We start from the raw sequence: 22,658 nt of genomic DNA on the forward strand, positions 1-22,658 counted from the left end.
CCTCTACTAGGGATTTGAACTTGTGTTCTTTAAGGTGATTGTCCAAGGAATTGAATGGGTAATAATCGGACGGTGCAATGTCCGGGGAGTATGGCAGATGCAATAGTGTTTTCCATCCAGGGCGTAGAATGGTGTCCTGAGTCATCCTAGTCACGTGGGACTTGCGTTGTCCTGTAACAGGAAGACTCCTTTGTGATTCAGAAGTGCTGGTTCCGGAGTTTTGAGTTTTTCTTGAACTCGGCTCAACTGCTGACAGTACAAAAATCCATTGATGCTCTGACCAGCTGGTAGTAGTACCTGATGCACGATGCCGCGAGTAGTATACCAAACACACAGGAAGACCTTCTTCTGGTGCAGTGCTGGTTTCGGATGTTTCTGAACCGGTTCATGGGATGCTAACCAATGATGACGGCGCTGTGGAGCTTCGTCAGGAGCTTGTGAGGGACCCACTTCTCATCACATGTCAACACCCTGTCAAGAAATGGCTCCTTCCTCAGACGAGACAGCAAAGAAACATATGTGTCTGCTCACATTGCCTTGAGGCCCAGAGTCAAATCATGTGAGACCCACCGATCCAACTTGTAGTGCTTTCCAAGTTGATGGAGGTGCTGCCGAATGGTTTCTCCACTCACACTGAATTGTAATCCAAGTTCCTCACATGTCTGGCCACTGTTCGAGTCAATTGCTACCTGGAGATCTTCATTTCGTACATGTATTGGTCTTCCGGCACGTGGTGTGTCTTCGTTAAAGTCCTTAAACTTGTTAAACCACCGCTGCACTGTTCGCGTAGCAACGACACTTTCACCAAAGACCTGGCATATCTTATGTCCCGTTGCATCGGCGTTTGACCCCAATTTGAACTCGTACATCATACATGTTCTTATGACGCTTTGTGGATATCCCATGTTCACTTTGTCCTTAGAGAAGTTCATGGTGTAACTGAACTGCCACAACTAGATAGTATCTTGGATATTCCCACACCAACAGCTGACCTTTACCTTTTCTCCTTTCATATTCAACTCACGGTGAGAGGGCCAATTGAACCCAAACGTTCACAACAAGCGACATAACTTTCTTGGTTACCTTTTGTACATGGCTGCAAAAGCAATTGCTTCAGTGTGTAACATACAGTATGTTTGTATAAGACGCAGGTAGTCCGTCGAAATAGTAATAGAAGTATTATACAGTATATTTATGTTTATTTTGGTGTATTTCTTCAGCCAATATTTTATTTTAAGTCTTTCCTAAGCTATTGGCCAACATAGTCATAACCATAACATAGGCATAACCATACCTCTCACTCGCTTTGAATTAAGGTTTAATTAAACTTTTTTTTTTAAACAATGACGCAAATAAAACATTACTCTGAATACTTACTTTGATTATACGATGTTTTATTTGTTCAAACGTGAATATTACTAGCCTTATAAATGTTTTGCAAAATGACACTAAATTTTCCTATCATAATCTGAAAATCCCCTTCCTTGGTGTAAGGCGAAACGGGAAAAGGCGGAACGGGAATTCCCGTTTCGCCTTACAATCAAATTAACATACACTATCTCAGCATCATAACCTGAAATCATGAGAACAGGCTTAAGGCGCAATGGGAAAAGGCCAAACGGGAAGACACCGTTTCTCACTGACTTACCTCGTTTTTCCCCTGTAGGCGAAATCTTTAGCATTAAATTTCTTAGTGACTAGCCTTACTGTGGGATTTAGTCCATACAAACTACACTTTTTATGGTCGTTTTCGAGGTTACCAGCTTTTTCACCTGTGGTTTTCAAATAAAGAAGAGGAAAAAGAACAAAAAGTTGTCAGTTTTTTTTTTGTGTGTGTGTGACAGGGGCGAATCCAGGGAGGGGGCGATCGTCTCTCCCACCAGAAGAGGAAACTTTCTTATTTTATGTATATAAATAAAACCCATCCCAGAGTTTGGAACTCTTAAAAGTACTCTAAGTAGCAGTATTACAACCCACCGCCTCTCCCAGAAGTCCGTACTGAATCCGCCCCTGGTTTGTGAATGAATAAACCAACAAACTTCTGAATACAGAAAATTACTGTTTATTAAATCATAATAATTGTATGTGTACTGTGAATAAAAATTGTTCAAAAGCATTTTGTGTCGATGTGTGTCCTTTATCGGCTATTTTGTGGACTAACTGAGGATTTGTTTACTCATTTCGGAGTTATAGGCTGAAGAAAACATGAAAAAATTAATTATATACGTTCATAGCTCCAATACTATGGTACCTATCGTAGTCGGGTCAAAACTTCATTTAGGAACTAATATGTGCTCTATCCAAATATCCAAGTTTCAGATCCTGTAGTATTTCCGCAACAATTTTTATAGAAGTAGTTGGTGAGTACTTTAAATCATATTGTCCGTAGCCAAACTCCCTCTATAAAAATTGCTGCGTGAGTACCGCAGAATATTATTATTATTATTATTATTATTATTATTATTATTAGTAGTAGTAGTAGTAGTAGTAGTAATTATTTTAAATGTAAGACATATGCATATATTAAGTCATACTAGAGCAGTAGTTACGAAAGATGCAAATGTAGCTTTTTAAAAATGGAAAGTATCAGAAATAAGAATTATAGTTAAACGTGGGTTTACTCAACCCCAATCTGCATAAATCCAACTTTTCTTGAACTGGTAAGCAAGTATTCAAAACGCTTTACCACAAACAACCATGATTACTAATACGCATAGCCTAATATTTAACCTGGGAGCACGACATAGCAGTGTATCTCAAACAATAATTATACTAAAATCGTCTTCATTAATATATTCTTTAGTATTCCATTAACATTATACAAAGCGACGTAAAAATGGTTTCTTTATTCCTTCACACACACACACACACACACAAAAAAAAAGAAAGAAAGAAAAAAAAAGAAAGAACTGAAAATCCAAGATATTTCAGCATATCATCTTTCAATTCAATTAAAATTCACTAATTCAAATTCAATCTGAAAATCAAAAACAGATTATTCATTAAAAAAAACTGTCAAATAACATTTAGGCACGTATAAGCTGTGTTCAACTTTTCGCCTTATATTTGCACTCCCAATCAGAAAGTAGCTTAGAAAAATATTTTTAACTATTAAGAACAATTTTAAAGAGTTTTTTTTTTTAATGTGATGTATGGTTTTATTATAACAGAAACACTTGTCACTGTCACAACTTAATCCCAGAAGTCACAACCTGCCACATTGTGAGGCAAATTGTGACAAAACACTTTGGTATTGTTTTTCCCTACTTTTATTAAAAAATATAGAGAACTAAATGTATAAAATACTGTACTATTAACACAAAACATTCCAGATCTAATGAAAACACAAGTCTGCGAAAAAAAAATAATATAATGTTTATTTTGTCACACCCAACTCTGATCTCATCTAATCAATCGGTTAAGTATAGAAGTGACTAGTTACGAGTAGTATTGGAAATGTTGACGGTATAAAGGCAACAAGGGGAGTTCCACATGCAGAAGAAAGTGTTTGTAATGCATGTAATATGTATAAAATATGAATTTTGCATGCTTATGTAAATATGCAGCTATAAAATACAATAAGGAAATCCGAACGTGACACAGATTGTTTTACATATTTCGTGCATAAAAGTGTGAAGTATTCACAGTTTAGCCACCAATGTATTCTTTCAAAAAATATAATAATAATAATAATAATAATAATAATAATAATAATAATAATAATAATAATAATAATAATAATAATAATAATAATAATAATAATAATAATAATAATGGTAAAAGGAAAAGTTGAACTTCGAAGTAATCAATTTACTAGTTTTTGTCGCCTTTTTATAATGATTATTTTTCTGCTCCATACAGCACAAAATGCTGGTCTACTGGCTAGCGCGCCTGTCTTTTATGCGTGTGGTGCCGGGTTCGATTTATAGTGAGGAGGATTGAAAGTTTACAGTAGTTCAGATTCCACCGTAAATTGTAGGCTCATGTAACATACAGCTTTGTTGCTGAAAAGAGACGTTAAACTTCAACGAAAGGTTTGATAAACGTTTGTCGTAATTCTTTAGCTAGGCACTAGGCCTGTGGGAATAGCGACAAACCTTTCCACCTTTAGTTCTATGTTGTTACGATTATTTTTCCTGATTTACTTCCCTACACATCAGAGGCGGCTCCAGAGTTTTACAAGAAGGAAGCCACATCAGCAGTGGCGCCGAAACTGACTATGTGTCTCCCGGCTTTTGGACGACCAGTGATTTCTCACTTCAAAGGCATCCTTTAAATTTTGATGTAAGGTACAAATATTACAGGAAAAATTACAACGAATTTGCTATTACATTATCATATATTTAGTATATGTCTTACATACAGAATTACTGAACTTAATCGAAAGTACTGTATTCAGCACAAAGAATTAAAATCTTTCAAGAAGTGAAAAACAATTCATGCGCGAACTCTGCTCAATCTATATATCTCATTTGAATCTCTCATTCGATCCTGTACAAATCGTTTGATTACACCTATTAACATATTTAGTAAGAGTGTAATTGGTTGACTCCGATCTCAGAGGGACATCGTTCTTCTTTTTCTTCACATCTGTCAAGCAAGTGTTTCTTCAAGCTCTAGTCAGCTCCGCCCCCTTTCCAAAGCAGCATCTCTGATGTTATCTGATCTGATCTTGAGCAACATATTACCACAGACCATAGTATTTCTACTCTCATTAATTCGATTATGGCCATAGATAGACGGCCTAAATTATGACAATGGAAACTATTCAGCTATTATATATATATATATATATATATATATATATATATATATATATATATATATATATATATATATATATATATATATATATATATATATATATATATATATATCAGATTTTGACAAGTTGACTGAACTTATCCGCAGCTCTTGTATATACTGCACATATGAAGTAATATGACAAGGAGACTCAAAAGTGCTCCACAGCTTTTAAACACGCCAATTGTCAGTCCTAGGCCTGAATAAAATATGAAGGAAAGCTGCGAAAAGTTTTTTTTTTTTTTTTTTTTTAATCCGTTTACTTTCTCCATATTGCTTTAAAGTTTCATATTATGATCTTCTGAATTTCATGTGTTGATTATGAAGTTCCCTGTGACGCCTGGGACAAGATCAGATAGCATCAGAGATGCTGCTCGGGAGGATAGGTGCTGATTGCCACGGGTGCTGACTGCCACAGCCAATTATTGGTGCTGATTGCCACGACTGTCGCTGATTGCAAATTTGAAGGTGCTGACTGCCACGAGCCTGGGAGAAACTGTATTTGGAAAGAGAGGAATTAATCCCTCATACTAAATTTATGATTATTAATTAATTTAGTAATCATCACAGCAAATCTATGTGGTATCCTATAAGTTACAAAGTTGCTCACTAAGTGGAACGACACACACTTGGATGTTTATAAAGGGATTGTCACGCAATCCAATTCTTGGACGCCGTTCCCGAAGCTTCTGGAACACTTTTGTTAAGCAAACAGTGGTGTACCACTGAGCAGTAACAGTCCTTTGTTCTTCAAGTGGAACAGTTGCAACATGGCCAGATTTGGAGAAGAAAGTTGCGACCATCTTCTTCTCCACACTTCACGGTCGCTTCACTTTCGTGGGTGGATTTTCGTCTGGAAAGATCCAAACTGTAGACTGGCGTTTATTTTCAGGGTCAAATTGATAGATCCAAGTCTCATCACCAGTAATAACGTTAGAGACGCATCGAGAATTGCCTTCATTCCATACGCATGCGCTTCTGCTGTTCAGTCAAAGTGTGAGGCACCCAACGAGATGAAACCTTCCTGAGCCGAAGATGATCATGAAGAATTTTTGTTACTGCTGGCGATGCAATGTTCACTGTAGATTCAATGTCCTTGATAGTTGTTCGAGGATTTTGTCGAATCATTGGTCCACATCGGCAATGTTTTCATCTGATGACTTTCCGTGTTAGTGGTCAGGTAAACAAACAAAATGTTCGAATTTGGGGTCTACAGAACCCACATGCAGTCATTGAACATGCACGAGATTCGCCCAAAGTCAATGTGTTTTGTGCGATATCCCGATCATCTGTTTACGGCCCATTCTTCTTTAATGGAAACACGGTTAACAGTCAGCAGTATCTTGCTATGTTACAAAACTGGTTGTTTCCGAGGATGCACGAAAACAACTTCATTTTTCAACAAGGCAGGGCACCCCCTCACTGGAGTCGCCAAGTGCGTGAGTATCTGAATGAAACCCTACCGAACCATTGGATTGGTGATCAAGAAGCTGGCGACTTAGCATGTCTGAGCTGGCCTCCACGGTCACCGGATTTGTCACACTGTGACTTCTTCCTGTGGAGTTTCGTTAAAGACAACGTTTATGTACCACCACTCCCACAGAACCTGAAAGAATTGAAGAACCGGATCCGTACTGCCATAACATGAGTGATGCAGGACATGCTTGCCCGAGTATGGGAGGAATTTGAGTATCGATGTGATATTTTTGTGTCGCTGATGGATGACATATTGAACATTTGTAATTTGAACTTGAGGTTCGTAAATATGTGTGTAAAATTTCATATTCGTATGTCTTAAAGTTTAATAAATACATACATTCGAAATACGTATATTCTTTTTGAAACAGGGTGTATATTTCTATTCTTTCTTCTTTTTCTAGATCATATATATATACAATACGTAAAATAATTTCCTACCTTGTACCCACAAAGGCATTTGTTTCATCCATTAAAATTATACATACAACCTTTCTCTGTATCTATGATTTGTTCGATTTTGTAGTTATTTTCTCTTACTACATTTAAGTAAATTATTTAATTTCAGTATGTACATGCTTCCGACATTTCCAAACGAAGAAATCGGGACATTTGCAGAGCCGGCGTGAGGGGGGTCGAGCCGGGCCACCGCCCAGGGCGGCAAAATTTGAAAAAAAGAAAAGAGTACAGGGGCGGCAAAATTTGAAAAAGAAAACAATAAAGGGGAGCGTGTAAAAGTACCGCCCAGTGCGGCAAAACTTCTAGCACCGGCCCTGACATCTGTCAATATTTACAATAAAAAGCAAAATAAAATATGATACTCTACGAAAATTTACAGTATAGTCAGAATTATGCTCTTCCTTTTTGCTCAAATATCAAATTTAATTAAATAATGATGAAAAACAACCACAAGTGACTAACAAAAGCAGCATTTAAAAAAATCAGACGAATGATATTACTTAAGTTTTGGATAAACCGGGACATTTGGAGCTTTCAACAAACATATGAGCAGTGTTTCTTCCAGTCCTGTTATTTTTTTGGGGGGGGGACACTGCCCCGGAACTCTGAGAGTGCCTCCCCGGAGGAGACCAAAATTATACGCCTACAATATAATAATAAATAGAATAGTTACAGCAGTGCCTCCCCGGAACATTTCTTTCTGAAAGAACGACTGCATATGAGCAAATCCGGGACTGTCCCAAGTAAAACGGAACGTCTGGGAACCGTAGATATGTAAGAGATGAAATAGATCAAAAATGGAAGTGCTTACATAGAATTAGTAATTAGAAAACACAAGCCTATAAATAGATATAAATTGTTTCCACTACCAGTTATATCCGTTACGGATGATTTTATAAAGGTAGTCGCTGTCTTAAGGTCCAGTCAACTGTTTCGCTAGTTTTGTTTTAATTATTTTCTGATAAAATTATCAATAAAAAGATGGCCCGTTCTAACATGGATGAATTGGCCTGTTCTAGGTAGAATTGTTTTTAAACTAATATAGTAAAAATACTAGGGGATAGAGATGCCGGACATATAGAAATTATGTTTTTGTCTAAAAGTTTTTGTATGTAAAAAAAAAAGACATTTAGTTTTTGTCTAAAAGTAAAATTGATTAGTAAATTAAAAATGAAATAAGAAAAAGCATGGCGCTCAATTACCTAACTATCCGGCGGCATCTTGATCTCCAATAATTTGTTTAGCAGTAGTAGTATATGTTGTGCTCATAGCCATTAAATAGACCATATTATTATATATTTTAAGGATGATACGGATAAAATAGTATCATCTTCGAGGGACGTACACAGGAATTTATTTCGTGAGAAGGATGTCCGGACACCCAGGACCTACCCCTGCGTACGTCCCAAACCATTCCCTTTCGAAAGAAGAAAGGAACGAAGTGGAATATGATTGTAACATTAGGGAGAAGACTTCCTTTTATCCTCACTATCTTGACTTACCAATAAAACATTATATATACGGTTAGTATTTCCAGCTCTATCTTTTCAATTTCCTACCCAAGATTTCTTTGGGGGCGGGGGACACATCTCCTTACAGTGGCTAATAACTAAAGTTAATATTAAAACCTGAAGTAGAAATTAATAAATTTGAAGTTTCATTTCACGAAATGCTTTACAACCAGTGACAGACGTAAGTGATGGTTTCGGAGTTTAATTTCCTTCCCCTTAAGCAGTATATTATGAGAAAAATGAACAGTTACTGTATTAATGTATACAAAAATCATACTTTTCCTTAAAATAAATAAATTGAGTACTTGAAACCCAGGGGAACGCCAAACCTTGCAACTGAGCACTGTCCTGCAGTTATGTGTGTTAGATGCTACAGTTTCCTTTGAAGTCAGACGACGCTAGAGGAAGGCAAGGGGTATAGGGGAAGGCACCCTCAGAAGGCATCGTCCGCTCCTCCAGACATCTTGTATTGTAAGGTAAATCAAATAATATAAAACTGCTACTTTTGTTATACATAAAATAACTGCTCTCTCCCGTCGTAACTGCTTTAATTGGTTATTAAAGACTCCACAGTAGAAAAAAAAGTGTCCTACAAATTATAAGCTTAAGGCCTCAAGATGGCACAAATTTATTTTTAAATTTTAAGATTTCGAAACATCCCACGGATCTACGCGACACTCCATCGGTTGGGGAAACCTAATACTTGGCTCGGTTATATAATAACAGCAGAAAACTGCGCATAGTTTTGACAAGAGGGGAAGAAGACAAGTATATAATCGCAACAAGCGGGGAATCCCTTGTCCAGCTTCCAAAATTATAAGAGGTTTCCTTCATTCTATGTGAAATTAAATCATTTCCTTTAAATTTACAGGTCATAAAAATTCAATAAAAACCAGAAGGCACAAACTAACATTTCATTTAACACCAAAATATTTTTTTTTCGTAAGCACCGCCTCTTATTTGAATATATCGTCCAAAGAAGCAAGCTTACAATTGTACTCAAACGACTTACTCTAACGAGGTGACTTCACCAAAAATATGTAAACTATACTTGTAAAAAACATTAGAAATATTTTGAGGTATAAAATATAAATATTGTTCAGCAAACTCATAGTTTTATACAAAAGTACTGTGTAGTTTTTATTTTCACTCACCGCGTAATCTTGAAAACTCCTCGGAAAGTGTTTGCAGCACATCGTCGTTGTAAACTTCTTCATAAGAAAACATATTATAATTGATGTCAATGAAAGCTTTTCCTATTTTATGTTAAGGAAACTACTGAAGTTGTAATAGAACAATCACTGCTTTTATATACAATTTTATAATCATGCACTCACTGACACACATGACTGATAGTTTTTGTTTTCGTAAAGGAAGAGAAATTTTCTCGGCAACTATGGTCAAAAGTAGTATTTGTTTATTTTTATTGTTATTGTAAAGTATCACTTCAGCTAGGCCTTCAAAATATATTTATGTAGTATTTCTGATTATTACTGATCTAGGAAGTAAGTCGATCAATATGCAAAGTAAAATTTCAAGTAATTTACAAAAGCGAATTTTAAGCTCCGCGAAATTATCTCTTCTGCGCATGATACGGAAAATATACCATGTGGCAAAAATATAGTTCCTCAGTTAATTTGATTTTCTTAAGATAAGGTAAGAACCATTGAATATCTAATAGTGTAATTATTGAACATATTAGTATAATATATTTAAGAGTATGTATTAATCAAAATAGGTGATCGAATTAATCAGGCAAACTTGAACGCACTCTAGCGGGGGAGTGAAGAAGGACGTTGGCTGCTATTGTCCTTGGAATCTGCGGTGCCAGGTTGCAAACCTAGACCTTCATATTAAGACCCGCTACTAAGTTCCCAGAGTATTCCTGGTATTTCCCGCACCCGCCAGTTTTTCCTCAGTATATCAAGGTATGTTCAATAACTTTTCCTACCTGAGTCGTTGTGAATTCTAACATTAATCCCGTTTACAAAGCCACTTGCAAACCAAGCTACCTTGGCTAGTACCGCCATGGTTTTTTTTTCTTGTTTTTTAGGCAGAGGAATGGCGCGTTTTCTGTAATAAAATTTAAGGCAAATGTAGAATTGAGTTGGTTTAAGTGTGTAGATAATGCATCCCACGACAAGAGAGAATGATTGTGCAATATTTATTTGAAGTAAAGGGCTTACCATAGTAATGGATGGATGTAGTGTCACATGCTCGCTTTCGGTAGAAGTCAGTTGTAACGGTTTAGGATGTAATTATGAACATTATGGTAGAAGGCGTAAATACTTGCCGGAACTGGTAATAATTTAATTGCTTTTATGTGGAAACCTCAGGTTAATGGTTCAAAGTAACATTTCGGGCGATATTTTGAAACTAATTTGTGTAATACCGGTATCGAGTTTTGTTCCGCGCATATTGAACAGAAATACTTAAAGAGACGAAACGTTTACAATAAACAAAGCATAATGAAAAGGTTTCGTATAGCTGATGCATCGTTCTCTTGTTTACGGTGGAGCGTGTAAATTGAACATCCTGGTTTATGCGCATACACACCGTCGTTGACGTGCCTGCTCCCTACAGAAGCAGTACGGGCATCGTTAGATGTAGTTCGTGATTTTTTTTTAAAGGGCAACCTAGCACAAGTCGATTGATGTTTTTCCCGCTGTAGGTTTTATGGAATATATTTGTATTCTGTATTTATACCTGTAACTTACAACTCTTTTAAACTCAGTGTACACAGAGGGTACCCAGGACGTAATATAACATAGTTACTACGTAATTATGTGATGGGTGCCAAACGATGAGAAATTCCATTTTTAAGCTACTTAATAAGTGAAATATTCTGGTATCTTTGTAAACACAAACAAACGTGCTGAGCAAAACAATATATTCACATAAACCACATATGTGTTACAGTTTCGCAAACTAACACGTGTGAATATATTGTTTTGCTTAACAAATGTTTTGTTTGTGTTTATACAAATTAAAGCTTCTACTTCTCGTGTGCTAGTCATCGTTACCGTTTGGAAAACGGTGTCAGTCGTCGTTTGCGAAAAATCACTAGGAAGTTACTTCATAATAGAAACAATATGTCCTTCGAGAGTAGATCGTATGTAATAATTGTCGGCGAATGGACAGTATGTACCCTTGTACATGTGAATTTAGCTGCACTAACATTAAATTTTAGCCTTTTTTTTTTAAACGGTATCTAATGCCTTCAGGTCACATTGAGTCAGGTCCGTCCTCTAAAGTACAATTGCTTTCTAACCGAGTCACGCGAGGAGCACAGAAGGGGGCCAGAGTTGTAGTGAAGGAGTGAGGCCGTAGGAGGTAGGCGTGTCAGCGACGGAAGGTATACGAATGACCGAGGATAGTGTAAGCGCACACTGAAACATACAATATCTTCACTATTGCTCGAAATTTATTTAAATATGCTGTACACTGAGTAATCACTTATATTCGTGCTCATTCCTTTCACAATATTTATGTTTCCCGTCGTATTTTGTCAATAAATTTTCTGTTTGGTACAAGCGTCTGCTGGAGTGAACCCTTGTAATCTACTGCAGATTGTGTCAGAGGGCTGAAGTAGCCGAGTAACAAAGAGGTCGAGGGCGTAGGACTAGGTTCTGTTTGAAGTCTCTTGACTCCAAGTGCTTTGAAGAGGTGCACACGAGTTCTTAATGTGAATGTATAATAATTTACGGCAAGGTTTTAAAAGTATTGGGCCAGGTCCATGACCCGAAGGCCAAGTTAGGTGAATTACGACAAAGTAAACTATTTTAAACTATTACCGCTAACTAACCAAAATACTACTTGCATAAAAGGATTTCTTCCCGTAATCTAAAGTATAAAATAACGGTGGGGGCAGATCCCCCCAACATCCCTTAAACTTGTTATTTTAGAATGTATGTTATTAGAAGAAATTCTTCATGCAAGTCGAATTTGGTTAATTAATAATTTCGAATTTATTTTGTCGTAATTCACCCAACTCGCTCTAACAAATAAAACAACCGGGGACATCAATAACATCAAACAATGCGAAACAATATACCAATTACGAACAAATAAATTTCAAAAAACACCACACTATGCAAAAAATAATAATAATAAAATAAAAATATAAGAAAAGAAAACCCAGACGCACATTAATCAAGGGCAAAAGTGCACTGTGGGCAGAAGATTCATAGGAACGAATACTAAAACGAGATTTGCGGGGCTTTTAACCCCCGTCTCTCGCTCAGTTATATTTTATGAAGTGTGTAACACTGAAGGTCTTATGTTTTCAAGATTGGCGAGAAACTAAAAGATAACCAAAATAACTTGTTCTTCTCAAAGTGCATTCTTACTCAGTCAAGCAAAAGGACACTGAAGGAAACTATAAAATGTACAAAGAACACACGAGGTGTAGAGTAGTATATTGCCATATATAAATACTTCGACCGGTTCACAGTACAATCACATACCACGTCCGCCAATGGACAGTTCAACACCGACTCCGAATACGAGAACGAAACAATGGAATTTCGAATAAAATAAAAAGCAAACTAAATTAAAATTTGTGAACATACAATCAAAGTAGTAACAAAAACTTCATTTATCTAAAGTTATAATTAAGTAAATCATTATTTTTACAGCATATATAAAGCAATAGACCTACGTATGACTAGTGTGGTAAAGTAAAACATTGTAATGGGCTGTTCAAAGATTGAAGTTTGGTAATAATATAATTCAGCGAGAGAAAAGTGAATTCAAAAACTTAAAGAAAAGAATAAAGAACGAAAGGACCCGATACAAGATACGTAAAATTTATTTCATTAGTTTTATAAAGGGGACGTGTGTTCAGAATCTTCCCTAATTTCCTTTGGGGTAACTTGTTAATATCCGCCTACAGTTGGTATCCTCACGCAGACATGTGAAATTGCACTCAATTAATTTTAAGAGTGTAGGGTCAAAGTTCCCTAACCGAACCCAATCCTATTGTGCTCTGTCCTTCTAAACCGGTCCTACTTACCGATGTGCAGTTGGAGCGTGTATTGTAATTTTTTTTTTTTTTTTTTTTAATGTAGGATTATATTGTAATGACGCTTGCATTATTTATATACCTACCTTACCATTTTAGTAGGAGGCATCACCATAAATGAGTTTGTTCTTTCTCTCTGGTGTATACTCAAATATTGTTCCTTTCGATTCATATTCTTATTGTGCACTTTCATGTACTGTAGAATTTGCATTTATTTTCGGCACTCACACACACCCACCCACCCTTGTATTTAATTTAGCTAGGTGATTGTTTTTTGAACCGTTCACTTACATCGGGATAATACGTGTTTATATTATATATGTACAGAACTGAAACATATTTCATTGGTTCATCAGGACAACTTACATGGGACAAGTTTTAAGGGAGTGGAAAGTTTGGATGGTGTTAATTATGTTGCTTGGCTAGCGGAGCGGTCATCACGAATTTTTCAACCTTTCAACTGATGTTGATTATCAAACTATAAGTTGCTTTTCATTCAGAAGAGGATTCCTCCCATAATGGCTCTTAGTTCGACACCACCACGCTATTTGAGTTCGTGGTGTATAACATTGTATGTGTTGGTTTTTTCATTCTCTATCACGCACTCATTTCACCATTTCATAGTCATTTACTTATATTAATCATCTGTCTCATTTAAATTGAAAGTGAAAAAGTTTACATAATGTGTTTATAACCTGTCATCGTTTTTAGTAACATATGCCCTTGTACTTATTATCTGGTCAGGTTACATTTACCGGAAAAGTTTGGGGAGGCAAGGCTCTGTTATTAAGTCATATCTGTGACATTAAATTCGTAAATATTTGATCTAGCTATAGTAGTAGTGAATATCCACAAAGTTGGGAACAGTGTTATTTATGGAAATTTTCAGAAACCTTTTCCAACGCAACGCAGCAGTTTAGCTCGTAGGAGAATTACATAAGGTTATGTGAATTCCTCTTCGGCAGTTGTACAGTTTAAATTGTGATCATCGATATAAAGTAAACCTCCCCTTATATTTTGGTTGATTTCGAGTTCAAACAGTTTGGAGCACTAAACTTAGCGCGGGTTCCGAACTACATGAGCTCCCACTGGGGATGGAGCTCGGGACTCCCGCTATGTCAATCACATTTAGCAAGTTACAAAGGAAAGTAAGAGCAGTTCCTGTATAGGAGAGAATATTTGATCAAATTCATCACAATTTTGATCATAGAATCTTGTTAGTTGAAAAGTCTTAGTGCCTATGGTTAGGGACGTGAAGTTTTCGTTTTAATGATAACGTCGAAAACTTGAAAAAGGCAAAGGTAAATATATAGTTATACCTAAATGTATGAAAGAAGGCCCGTTTTTGGTGTTTTTAAATCGCGAAATAACGCGGATTCGACTCTTTTTTAAAAATAACACCGAAATGCACTGCATAAAACGATAGATTCGCGAAATCGTCATGTTGTTCGGTAATACTAATAAAAATAACGCAAGTTTCCTTTGCAACAAAGTGTGATTTACAGAAAACCATCAGTCTTGTTATTCTTAGATCGGTTGGTTAGTGAAAGTTTGCTCCTGAGATTTCGCTGCCTGTGATCTTGAAGCAGTATCATTGCCAGCTTCCAATGTTGGTACTTATCAGAATACAACTCAGTTACGATACAAAGACTATTGAGATTTTTTTTTTTTTTAAAGAAACATTGATGAAACTATAAATTCACCATGAAGTGAAAATGTGTGTTGATAATGATATGAATTGAGTTTTAAACAAGTATATTGTGATTTTTTTTTTTTAATTAAAAAAAATGTTAAACACTGCAGTGTAGTTTATATATGTATCGATACAGTCGATATATGTATCCAAATCATACATTAAATAAATCCAAGTTTAGGAGGAATATCGAGCTATTTCTTTTTTTTCTCAAATGGCAAGTCCAAAAATATTATTTTTTTTAATAATTGGCTTTCACAGATCACTTTCTCTGTTTACAATATATTTGTTTTTCAAAACTGTTACAGAATATAGCCAATAACTTCCTATTTGCTTCTATTAAATCGCGAAAAATAAATTCGATTTTGGGCAAGAAATAACACAAATTTCAGGGAAAAAAATAAAACTAAAACTCCACGTCCCTATTCATCTATTATTGGTTAAGGATACTAACTTGCTGAATGTATAAACAAATTAACCTGAAACAAAGTTGAGTACCCAGTTTCCTTCCTGTGGTTATACTGTCTGAAGTAACTTTTTCACAATCGTCTCAGTGTTTCCTGAGCTCGAAGTGTATAAATATTTGCAGTAGGCCTGTTTAAAAACTATTCAGTTTTTCTTCTTCGACAATAAAATTGCTACTTCTGTTTCTGTTTATGGCATTTGATTATTGCGATTCCTTGTGTGTGTATTGTTCGTTAAATGTACTTATATAACTTGAAAGATAACTGACGTAACTGGGGCTATAAAATATGTCTGTTTTTAAAGTACAATAATAGGTTACTTTGCTCTGGTTACAAATATATAAAAATTGTTGCTTACAAATTAGTATTTTCGACTGGCAAGGTAGTTTCAGTGAGTGTAATTGAAGGATCTGCTGGACGTCAGGTGAGAAGTTTGTTCGTATATGAACAAGTTAGTGTCCTTAGTCCCATAATTCCCAGTCTGTTTTGACAGACTAAACGCTTCACTGAATACTCACAACATTCTGGCACTTGTTCGATTTTTTTTTTATTAATAATATAAATTATAATGGTGTAAGATTGTTGATGGATGCTGCGTAATAGATTTTAATGTATACTGTAGCAATGTGATTACCTTTGCATTCTTGCTTCTCTTTTTCAATATTAACATAAACTAAGAAGAGAACCAAGGATGCAATAAGCACATTGCTATATAGAATAGTGTAAGCGTACGAATTTCTCTAAAGTAGTGACTCCTTGTAGTACTGAGCATTGTTGTTCCCGCTGGGGGCGTTCACTGGCAGTCTTTCTCAAAATTTAACTAATTATTAAATACTTCATGATTTTTTTTTTTTTTTTTTTTTTTTAAGTTTAAAATTTCGCGACATAATGAAATGAAGTTGCTGACAGAGGAATTTAGGAGGTGAGGAACATGTAGAATGAATAATAATTAACAACTCTCGTGAATAATAGGTCTTCACTTAGTTTTTGTAACTACACTGATGTGTATGGATACAAGTTTCTTTTCGATATAATATAATTTGGTTAGTATACTAACAACCAAATCAAAAAACCTGTTCCTTCTGATTTTAAAAATCTATGCCGTGCATACTTTTATGTCTTTCAATCGATGGATGTTGGAAAATTTACAGAAAAAGATGCGTACAACAGGTTTCAATTTAGTTGCAGTGCAGTAGTGCAGTAACCAAATTATACTATATTGAAAAAACTTTGTATATATGTATGCACACCATTGTAGTTACAAAAACTATGTGAAGACCTGAATAGAAGAAAATTCTAAGTCCTGAAGAAAAAGTGTCTGCCGGAAGCACTTAAAATATTATTCAAGAACGCTTCTTTCAGAGTGTGAGAAATCAGTCAAGTGCAGGTTAACTTGAGGATAGTAGAAATTCGAAGGTAAATCTAAAATTGAATATTAATAATGGAAAAGTTTTGGGAAGATATCTCTTAGGCGCAATAAGAATAGTAAATAATGAAATGCAAACTTACTACAATAATTCAGAGAAAGCATCCAGCTTGTTTTACTTATTCCAGTATCGGTTCGCGTAAAATTTGGAGTTGGCTGAAATCACTCATTTCGTACAGGTGGAGTTCAGTGGGGATCCAAGGCATGGCTTTAGTTAAATTTTCTTATTATTTTCAAAAAGTCATCTATAAATGTATTTGGGGTTTATTGATGAATTAGGATTGGTGCTGAGAGAGAAAAAAAAAGTATTTCTTTAAAGGGAACTAAATGACCAATTATAAATACATATCTTTATGAAATTTTGTGTAAATTTAAAAATGTAGTACACATTTACTTAACTATTCTATCAGACCTTGTTTCTATTGTCAAACTAAAACACAGGAACACATTGAGCAAGGCTATGTGATATGTGAAAAAAAAAAAAAAAAAGTTTCAACACTAACTGCGTCATCATATTTCTATTCCTTCCCAAGGAGTGGAGGTCTGATGAAGACACAGTTACTGTATTGAAATTTACATGATTTTTTTTTTTTAAATATATTATCACATAGCTTTGCTTAGTGTGTTAACTGTGTTTTAGTTTGGCATTTACTTACGTAAGTAATAACCAGAATTTCGAATAGCACTCACCCCCAGGTTCAAGGTTTTCTAGCCCTTTCCTGCTTGCTTCGAACCTTAAACTTCCTGTAAGTTACAAAAGAATTAATTATAATTCTTTTAATTTTATATTCTGTACGTCCGTGTTCAGGGGTTGACATGGGAAGGAAAACACTACAGTTCACGTTTATCAGAATATGTGCGTGTACGTGGTGGGGAGAAAACTTATTTGATTTATTAGCTTATCTGGAATAAATCATAGTGGAAGTGGGAAGAATTTTTAAGGAAATAGAGAAATGTTGAAAAAGAAAGTACGTGTTTGATATCACGTACCCAGTGCAAGTTTTGTTTTTAAATATTTATTTTTAATAGTATCTTTAAAAAATTAACTTGTACGATTGGAGTTGCAGCGTCTAATTATAAATTAAAAATTGTTTTCACCATGTAAGGACGATTGAGGTTAAGTCACACATGGAGTAAGTTCTCTACTTAGGGCCTCATTCATGCAGATTAAATTATTTTTCATCATCAAAGCATAGTTTATTTTTAAAATGGCATTATACATAATTTTGCGATATGGCCACAGTCATCGATAGACGTGATTGGAAAATAATTTGGTGCAATTTGAAGTGTTAGTGTAGTCATTCAGCAGATACAAAATATTAAGCTCAGGTTCTATGGACAGTGTGTTCTGTTTTGGAAAGTACTTTGGGTTAGTTCTATTTCATTAAACCATCTTTTATGAGTATTTTATCTTTGAGCTGATCAACGTGACCATAAGCTGCAAGTATTGTAATTCATTCGGATATAGAGGATTATTGGGTTGATAAACACATATTCAAGCAAGAACAGTAAAATGTTACGTCACACCAACTCTGGTACGAAATTATTATTTTATTCTAGTTGGGTAGATCTTAATATAATTTCCGTTAGTACAACGTGTTATTTTGTAATGAATATTACCATCAAGGGCTCTTTATGCGTTGCGGGTTAGTACTGTGAAATTTGTCATATGGACTGTTATAGGTTCTTGTTGTATTAGTAATGTATATTTATTATTGTTATTGTTAAGCCGTGAAATGCAGTCGTACAGTAGATACGAATAGACAACCTCAGTAGATTGAAGAAGTAAGATGATGTACCGTATAATTCAAGATAATTTCACTGTGTTGAAAAAAAATGACAAGTTCAAGGTATCAAAACTACCTCATTGTTATATAATGCATATTTTATTTTGATGTAAATTATTACAGAATAGTTCAATTAAGAGTGAGAAAAGGCTTGACTTAAACTATAGTTTTGTGTAGTGAACTGATTTGCTTGGGTAGCTTAAGTTTGCAGTGGTGATTATTTTTCCATAGACCATTACCACACCGACAGTTTGAATTAAAACTAATGTATTCCTTTCGTTTATGTAACCTGATATTGTTTACTTCCTTGCTCTCATGATTGAATTAAACCTTTCAGTAGCAGTCCAGCATGTATTCTCCGTATTCATCGTGTCAAAGGTTAAGTATTGAATCTCGGTTTCCGCTGTAAAGCATCTCGAATGTTTATGGATATATAGTCACGCTTATAACGGATGACTTTTGAAAGAGCACTTTTAATTTTCTGGTAACTGCCAGGTTGTGACCTTATTTCAGTAGAGTTCTGTGTACATGCAAACTAAAAGTAAATAAAACACTGGGTTTTAAGATAAGGATATTCAGAGTCGAATGTATATTGTTTCAAATTAATTATATAATAAAGGACAATAATTTGCTGAAGAAAAAGAGAATGTGTGAATAACCTACTACATTAAAGTATATAGTTTTTATTTTCATTTCTGTTAGTGAAAAAGTAGTAAAATCGTGTTGTGAGGGGATTTGGTTTGCCTAGGATCGAATTTAGATCTAAAAAACTAAAACTGAAAAATAATAATAATAATAAAAATTGGTTCTGGCTTGCAGAAGCAGCACAGTACTGAAAGTTTCACTTACGTTAGTATGCAGGTTTCCTTAAATTCAAACCAGCTGTTAAATAGTAAATCTGTATTTACTATCATTTTATTTTTTTCGGTAATGAAATTGGCAGAATTTCTACTGTCATGTTTCTACGTAACATATCACCAGTTAATTTTGAGCCGTTAGTCATTCCTTCAAGAGAGTTACTTTTATAGGAAGGCTGAGAAAATGATAATGCGAGTATATGTAACAGTTGATATAAGACAAACCTATTGAATCATTGTCTAGAAATGATCTTTTTAGTTAGGCAGAAAATTCGATTTTAGGTAAATCATGTCAGTAAAATAAAAAGCTGATGACAAGATTTTGTTTATGAGCACAAGAAAAGAGGATAAGATAAAATTGTGCTGCTATTAAATCGACTGTTGACAAGATTTCGAAAGGTGTTATAAAAGGCTCATTATTGGTGTCAATAATTGAATATAAATATTAACATTAAAATATCAATTATTCTGCTTAAATTTAAGAATTTGAAATCATGTGTATGCAAATCCTGTATGATTCATTTGACATGAAATGACGATTATTCCTGGACCTATACAAGAATAGGAAATTTGTCGTGTTTTTAAGGAATGTTAATACTTGAAAATTAACAAGTATAATTGCCTTTGACTTCGTCTTCAGTATGTTGGACTGCTGCTGACCATATATATATTAATTGTCCTAATACATGGTAATGTTTTCCCCACTTTTTTTAAAGAGCTTGTTTCTCTGATATGGCGACCTGGGCTTCTGAAGAATTAATATTGGAGAATGAATCGTGTTTCGCTGAAGATACGGTCGTAAATAGTTTCATTCACTATATGGATCGGGTCGCGTTAGCAAAAATGCGATAATGTTGAAAGATTGAAGTTTCATATAAAGAATTAAATCTGAACATTTTTCGTTGCATGACGAACGTACTGTATTTCCTAGTGTTTTAATTTGCAGAATTAAATTACCTTGTCCTCTACTAAGTAAGCAGTCGTGTGTCAGTATGGACTTTGGAAGTGATGGGTTGATTCGTATAATCAGTTAACTTATTTTTGTAATCGGGGAATGTAGTTGAAATATATTCATTATCTTGAGGTTGGAAAATGGGAACGGGGTTCATAATCAGTAAATTCAGTAAGTTCGGTATGTTTGTGAGAAAAGCAAATCGTATCAGCATGGTCATTCTAAACTTCCTAGAACTTCTAAGTTACATGTCAGTACCTTAAGTAAAAACAACTCCGTGCTGATTTATGATTTTGTCGATTCAAAAATATCACTGAATATCAGTGTTAAATTTGCCATAAATAGTGTTGGCGTAACAGGTAATTTTTGTGTGTATTTAAAGTTAAGACAGGTTTGCGTCATGTTGAATTTATCAGAGAAAGTATTCCAAGATAAACGGAATTTTCTATTGCTAATCAAATACAAGCATCTTGGTATCAGAAAGGACGAAACACTCTTCATTGCCCCTATTATTGTAATAGAATTCAGGGAACAGGTTGCTATATATGTTGTTCCACCTTGTGTAATCATGTATATTTTATCCTAGCACCATTCACCTGTGGCCCTTTGTGGTCAGAGTGGCTTCTTGGCGCACATCTTTCTTTCACTTTTTCTGTAACACAGTTTCTGAATGTCCGCACTCGTAGCCTTGAAGACCATGAGTCTTTTTAACCTACACGGTTTTACCTTTGTATACCTACGGAACCACATTTATTGTAGCCTGGCATAAAGGAAACCAAAATGAAAATTTGATAAAATAAATACACTAAACTTTTTTGTTCATCTTATTAAAATCCTTCTGTAAACTTCTGATTTGGTATCTCAAATGTTTTATATGTATTTAGAAACTAGTTGTCATGCTTGTTCATTCACAAAATATTCACAGAGCAATGAATAATCCAGTTATGAAAGATAAATTTAACAGTTTAAACCAAATTTTGGGAATATTATAACTCAGTTCTTAACTATATTTTGTGAATGGACATGCAATATAAGATGTTTAAAACATTTCAGTTCGTAGTTCGGGGAAACATTGCGTTCCCAATATTGCATCATTACTATCTTCTACCTAGCAGTTGCTTTATATGTTCATTGTGTTGGGTTCTTTAAAATTTTAGGTTTGGAAAAGTTCCTAATAAGTGGTTAAAGTATCCAAAGGATTCGTAAGTCTTCGTAATTTCAGGAGAATTTAGTTAGTACTGGGGGTCTTGAATAAAGTAAGTTATTAGACTAAATAGTAGCAATAGGTCTCGTCGAAATTACTATTTACATTACACTAGTAAATATTTACATACATTATATAGACTGTTACGAACGTATTCTTTAAATTCCGTGACACTATATATACACTTTCATATTATTTTTAATATGCTTGGAGAACTTCTTGTTTTTCGGATTACATACACATGAATACCGGTAGCAAATTAAATAGTTTTATTCCATTGTATTTAAAGTTTTGCTGAGTGTTCCATAATCTGACGTAGGTCTTTCTAAATTCTGTTTGTGCCTTATATTATAATATTCTGTTTGTGCCTTATATTATAATCGTGTATGTTAGAACGCATTATAAAACTGGTGTGATTTTTTTCTTTAAATATATTAAGTTATATTAAATGTTCGTTGAGGGCACTCTTATGATTTCCCATTAATAATTCAGTGTATTGTACAACGTTTTAATACAACGTATTGCCTTCTCTTTCCATTTAAAAACGTCATTTAAAACTGTACAGTTGCAATGTAATAAATGGCCGTATAGTAAATATAAGTGAAAAGGAGCATGATACACTGAAATAATTTCCTCAGTCACAGACGTTTTCAATTTCCGTAATGCATACAGAACACGAACGAGTTTCTTGCATCGTACATGAGTATGTACGGTACAGTTCAATTTTTTATCAAAATATATACCTATCAATGTTACATAATACTGATTATTTAAGATACACAGTTATTTATTTAATTAAAAGGAATGAGTTACAGTTTTCGTCTATTTAATACCAAGCTATTTGTTTTAAACCATAGAGAAGACGCGCTTAACTGTTCTTTATTTTCAATATTCGGGTTAAGTTTGTTAATATCATAGTGGTGTATGTCGTCCGCATTGATCGTTGTTTTATACGGTGGGCAATTAGGCAGGTCGTGCATATACACTAAAAATAAAAAGAAGC

General features: G+C 34.7%; 2 protein-coding genes across 9 annotated transcripts in view; one reads left to right on the forward strand and one right to left on the reverse strand.

Annotated features, from left to right (window-relative positions):
- Window positions 1–9,610, reverse strand: part of mal (molybdenum cofactor sulfurase) — a 177,594-nt gene extending 167,984 nt beyond the window's left edge. The window contains exon 1 of the mRNA XM_081748785.1: window positions 9,404–9,610. Within this exon, the coding sequence (XP_081604911.1) occupies window positions 9,404–9,476 (73 nt within the window). The 5' untranslated portion in view covers window positions 9,477–9,610. The remainder of the gene's footprint in view (window positions 1–9,403) is intronic.
- Window positions 9,611–9,767: 157 nt separating this feature from the next.
- mub (poly(rC)-binding protein mub) overlaps window positions 9,768–22,658 on the forward strand; it is a 334,826-nt gene continuing 321,935 nt past the window's right edge. For 6 of the 8 annotated variants that reach the window (XM_081748796.1, XM_081748786.1, XM_081748792.1 and 3 more), the window contains exon 1: window positions 10,020–10,177. The gene's annotated coding sequence lies outside the window, so the exon portion shown is untranslated. Of the gene's footprint in view, window positions 9,906–10,019; window positions 10,178–22,658 lie in introns of those variants that run through there. The other 2 variants (XM_081748789.1, XM_081748787.1) reach the window with 2 other exon arrangements.

The sequence above is a fragment of the Thermobia domestica genome, chromosome 2 (assembly GCF_964235325.1).
Source record: "Thermobia domestica chromosome 2, izTheDome1.hap1.1, whole genome shotgun sequence".
In the NCBI taxonomy this organism is placed as follows: Eukaryota; Metazoa; Arthropoda; class Insecta; order Zygentoma; family Lepismatidae; genus Thermobia; species Thermobia domestica.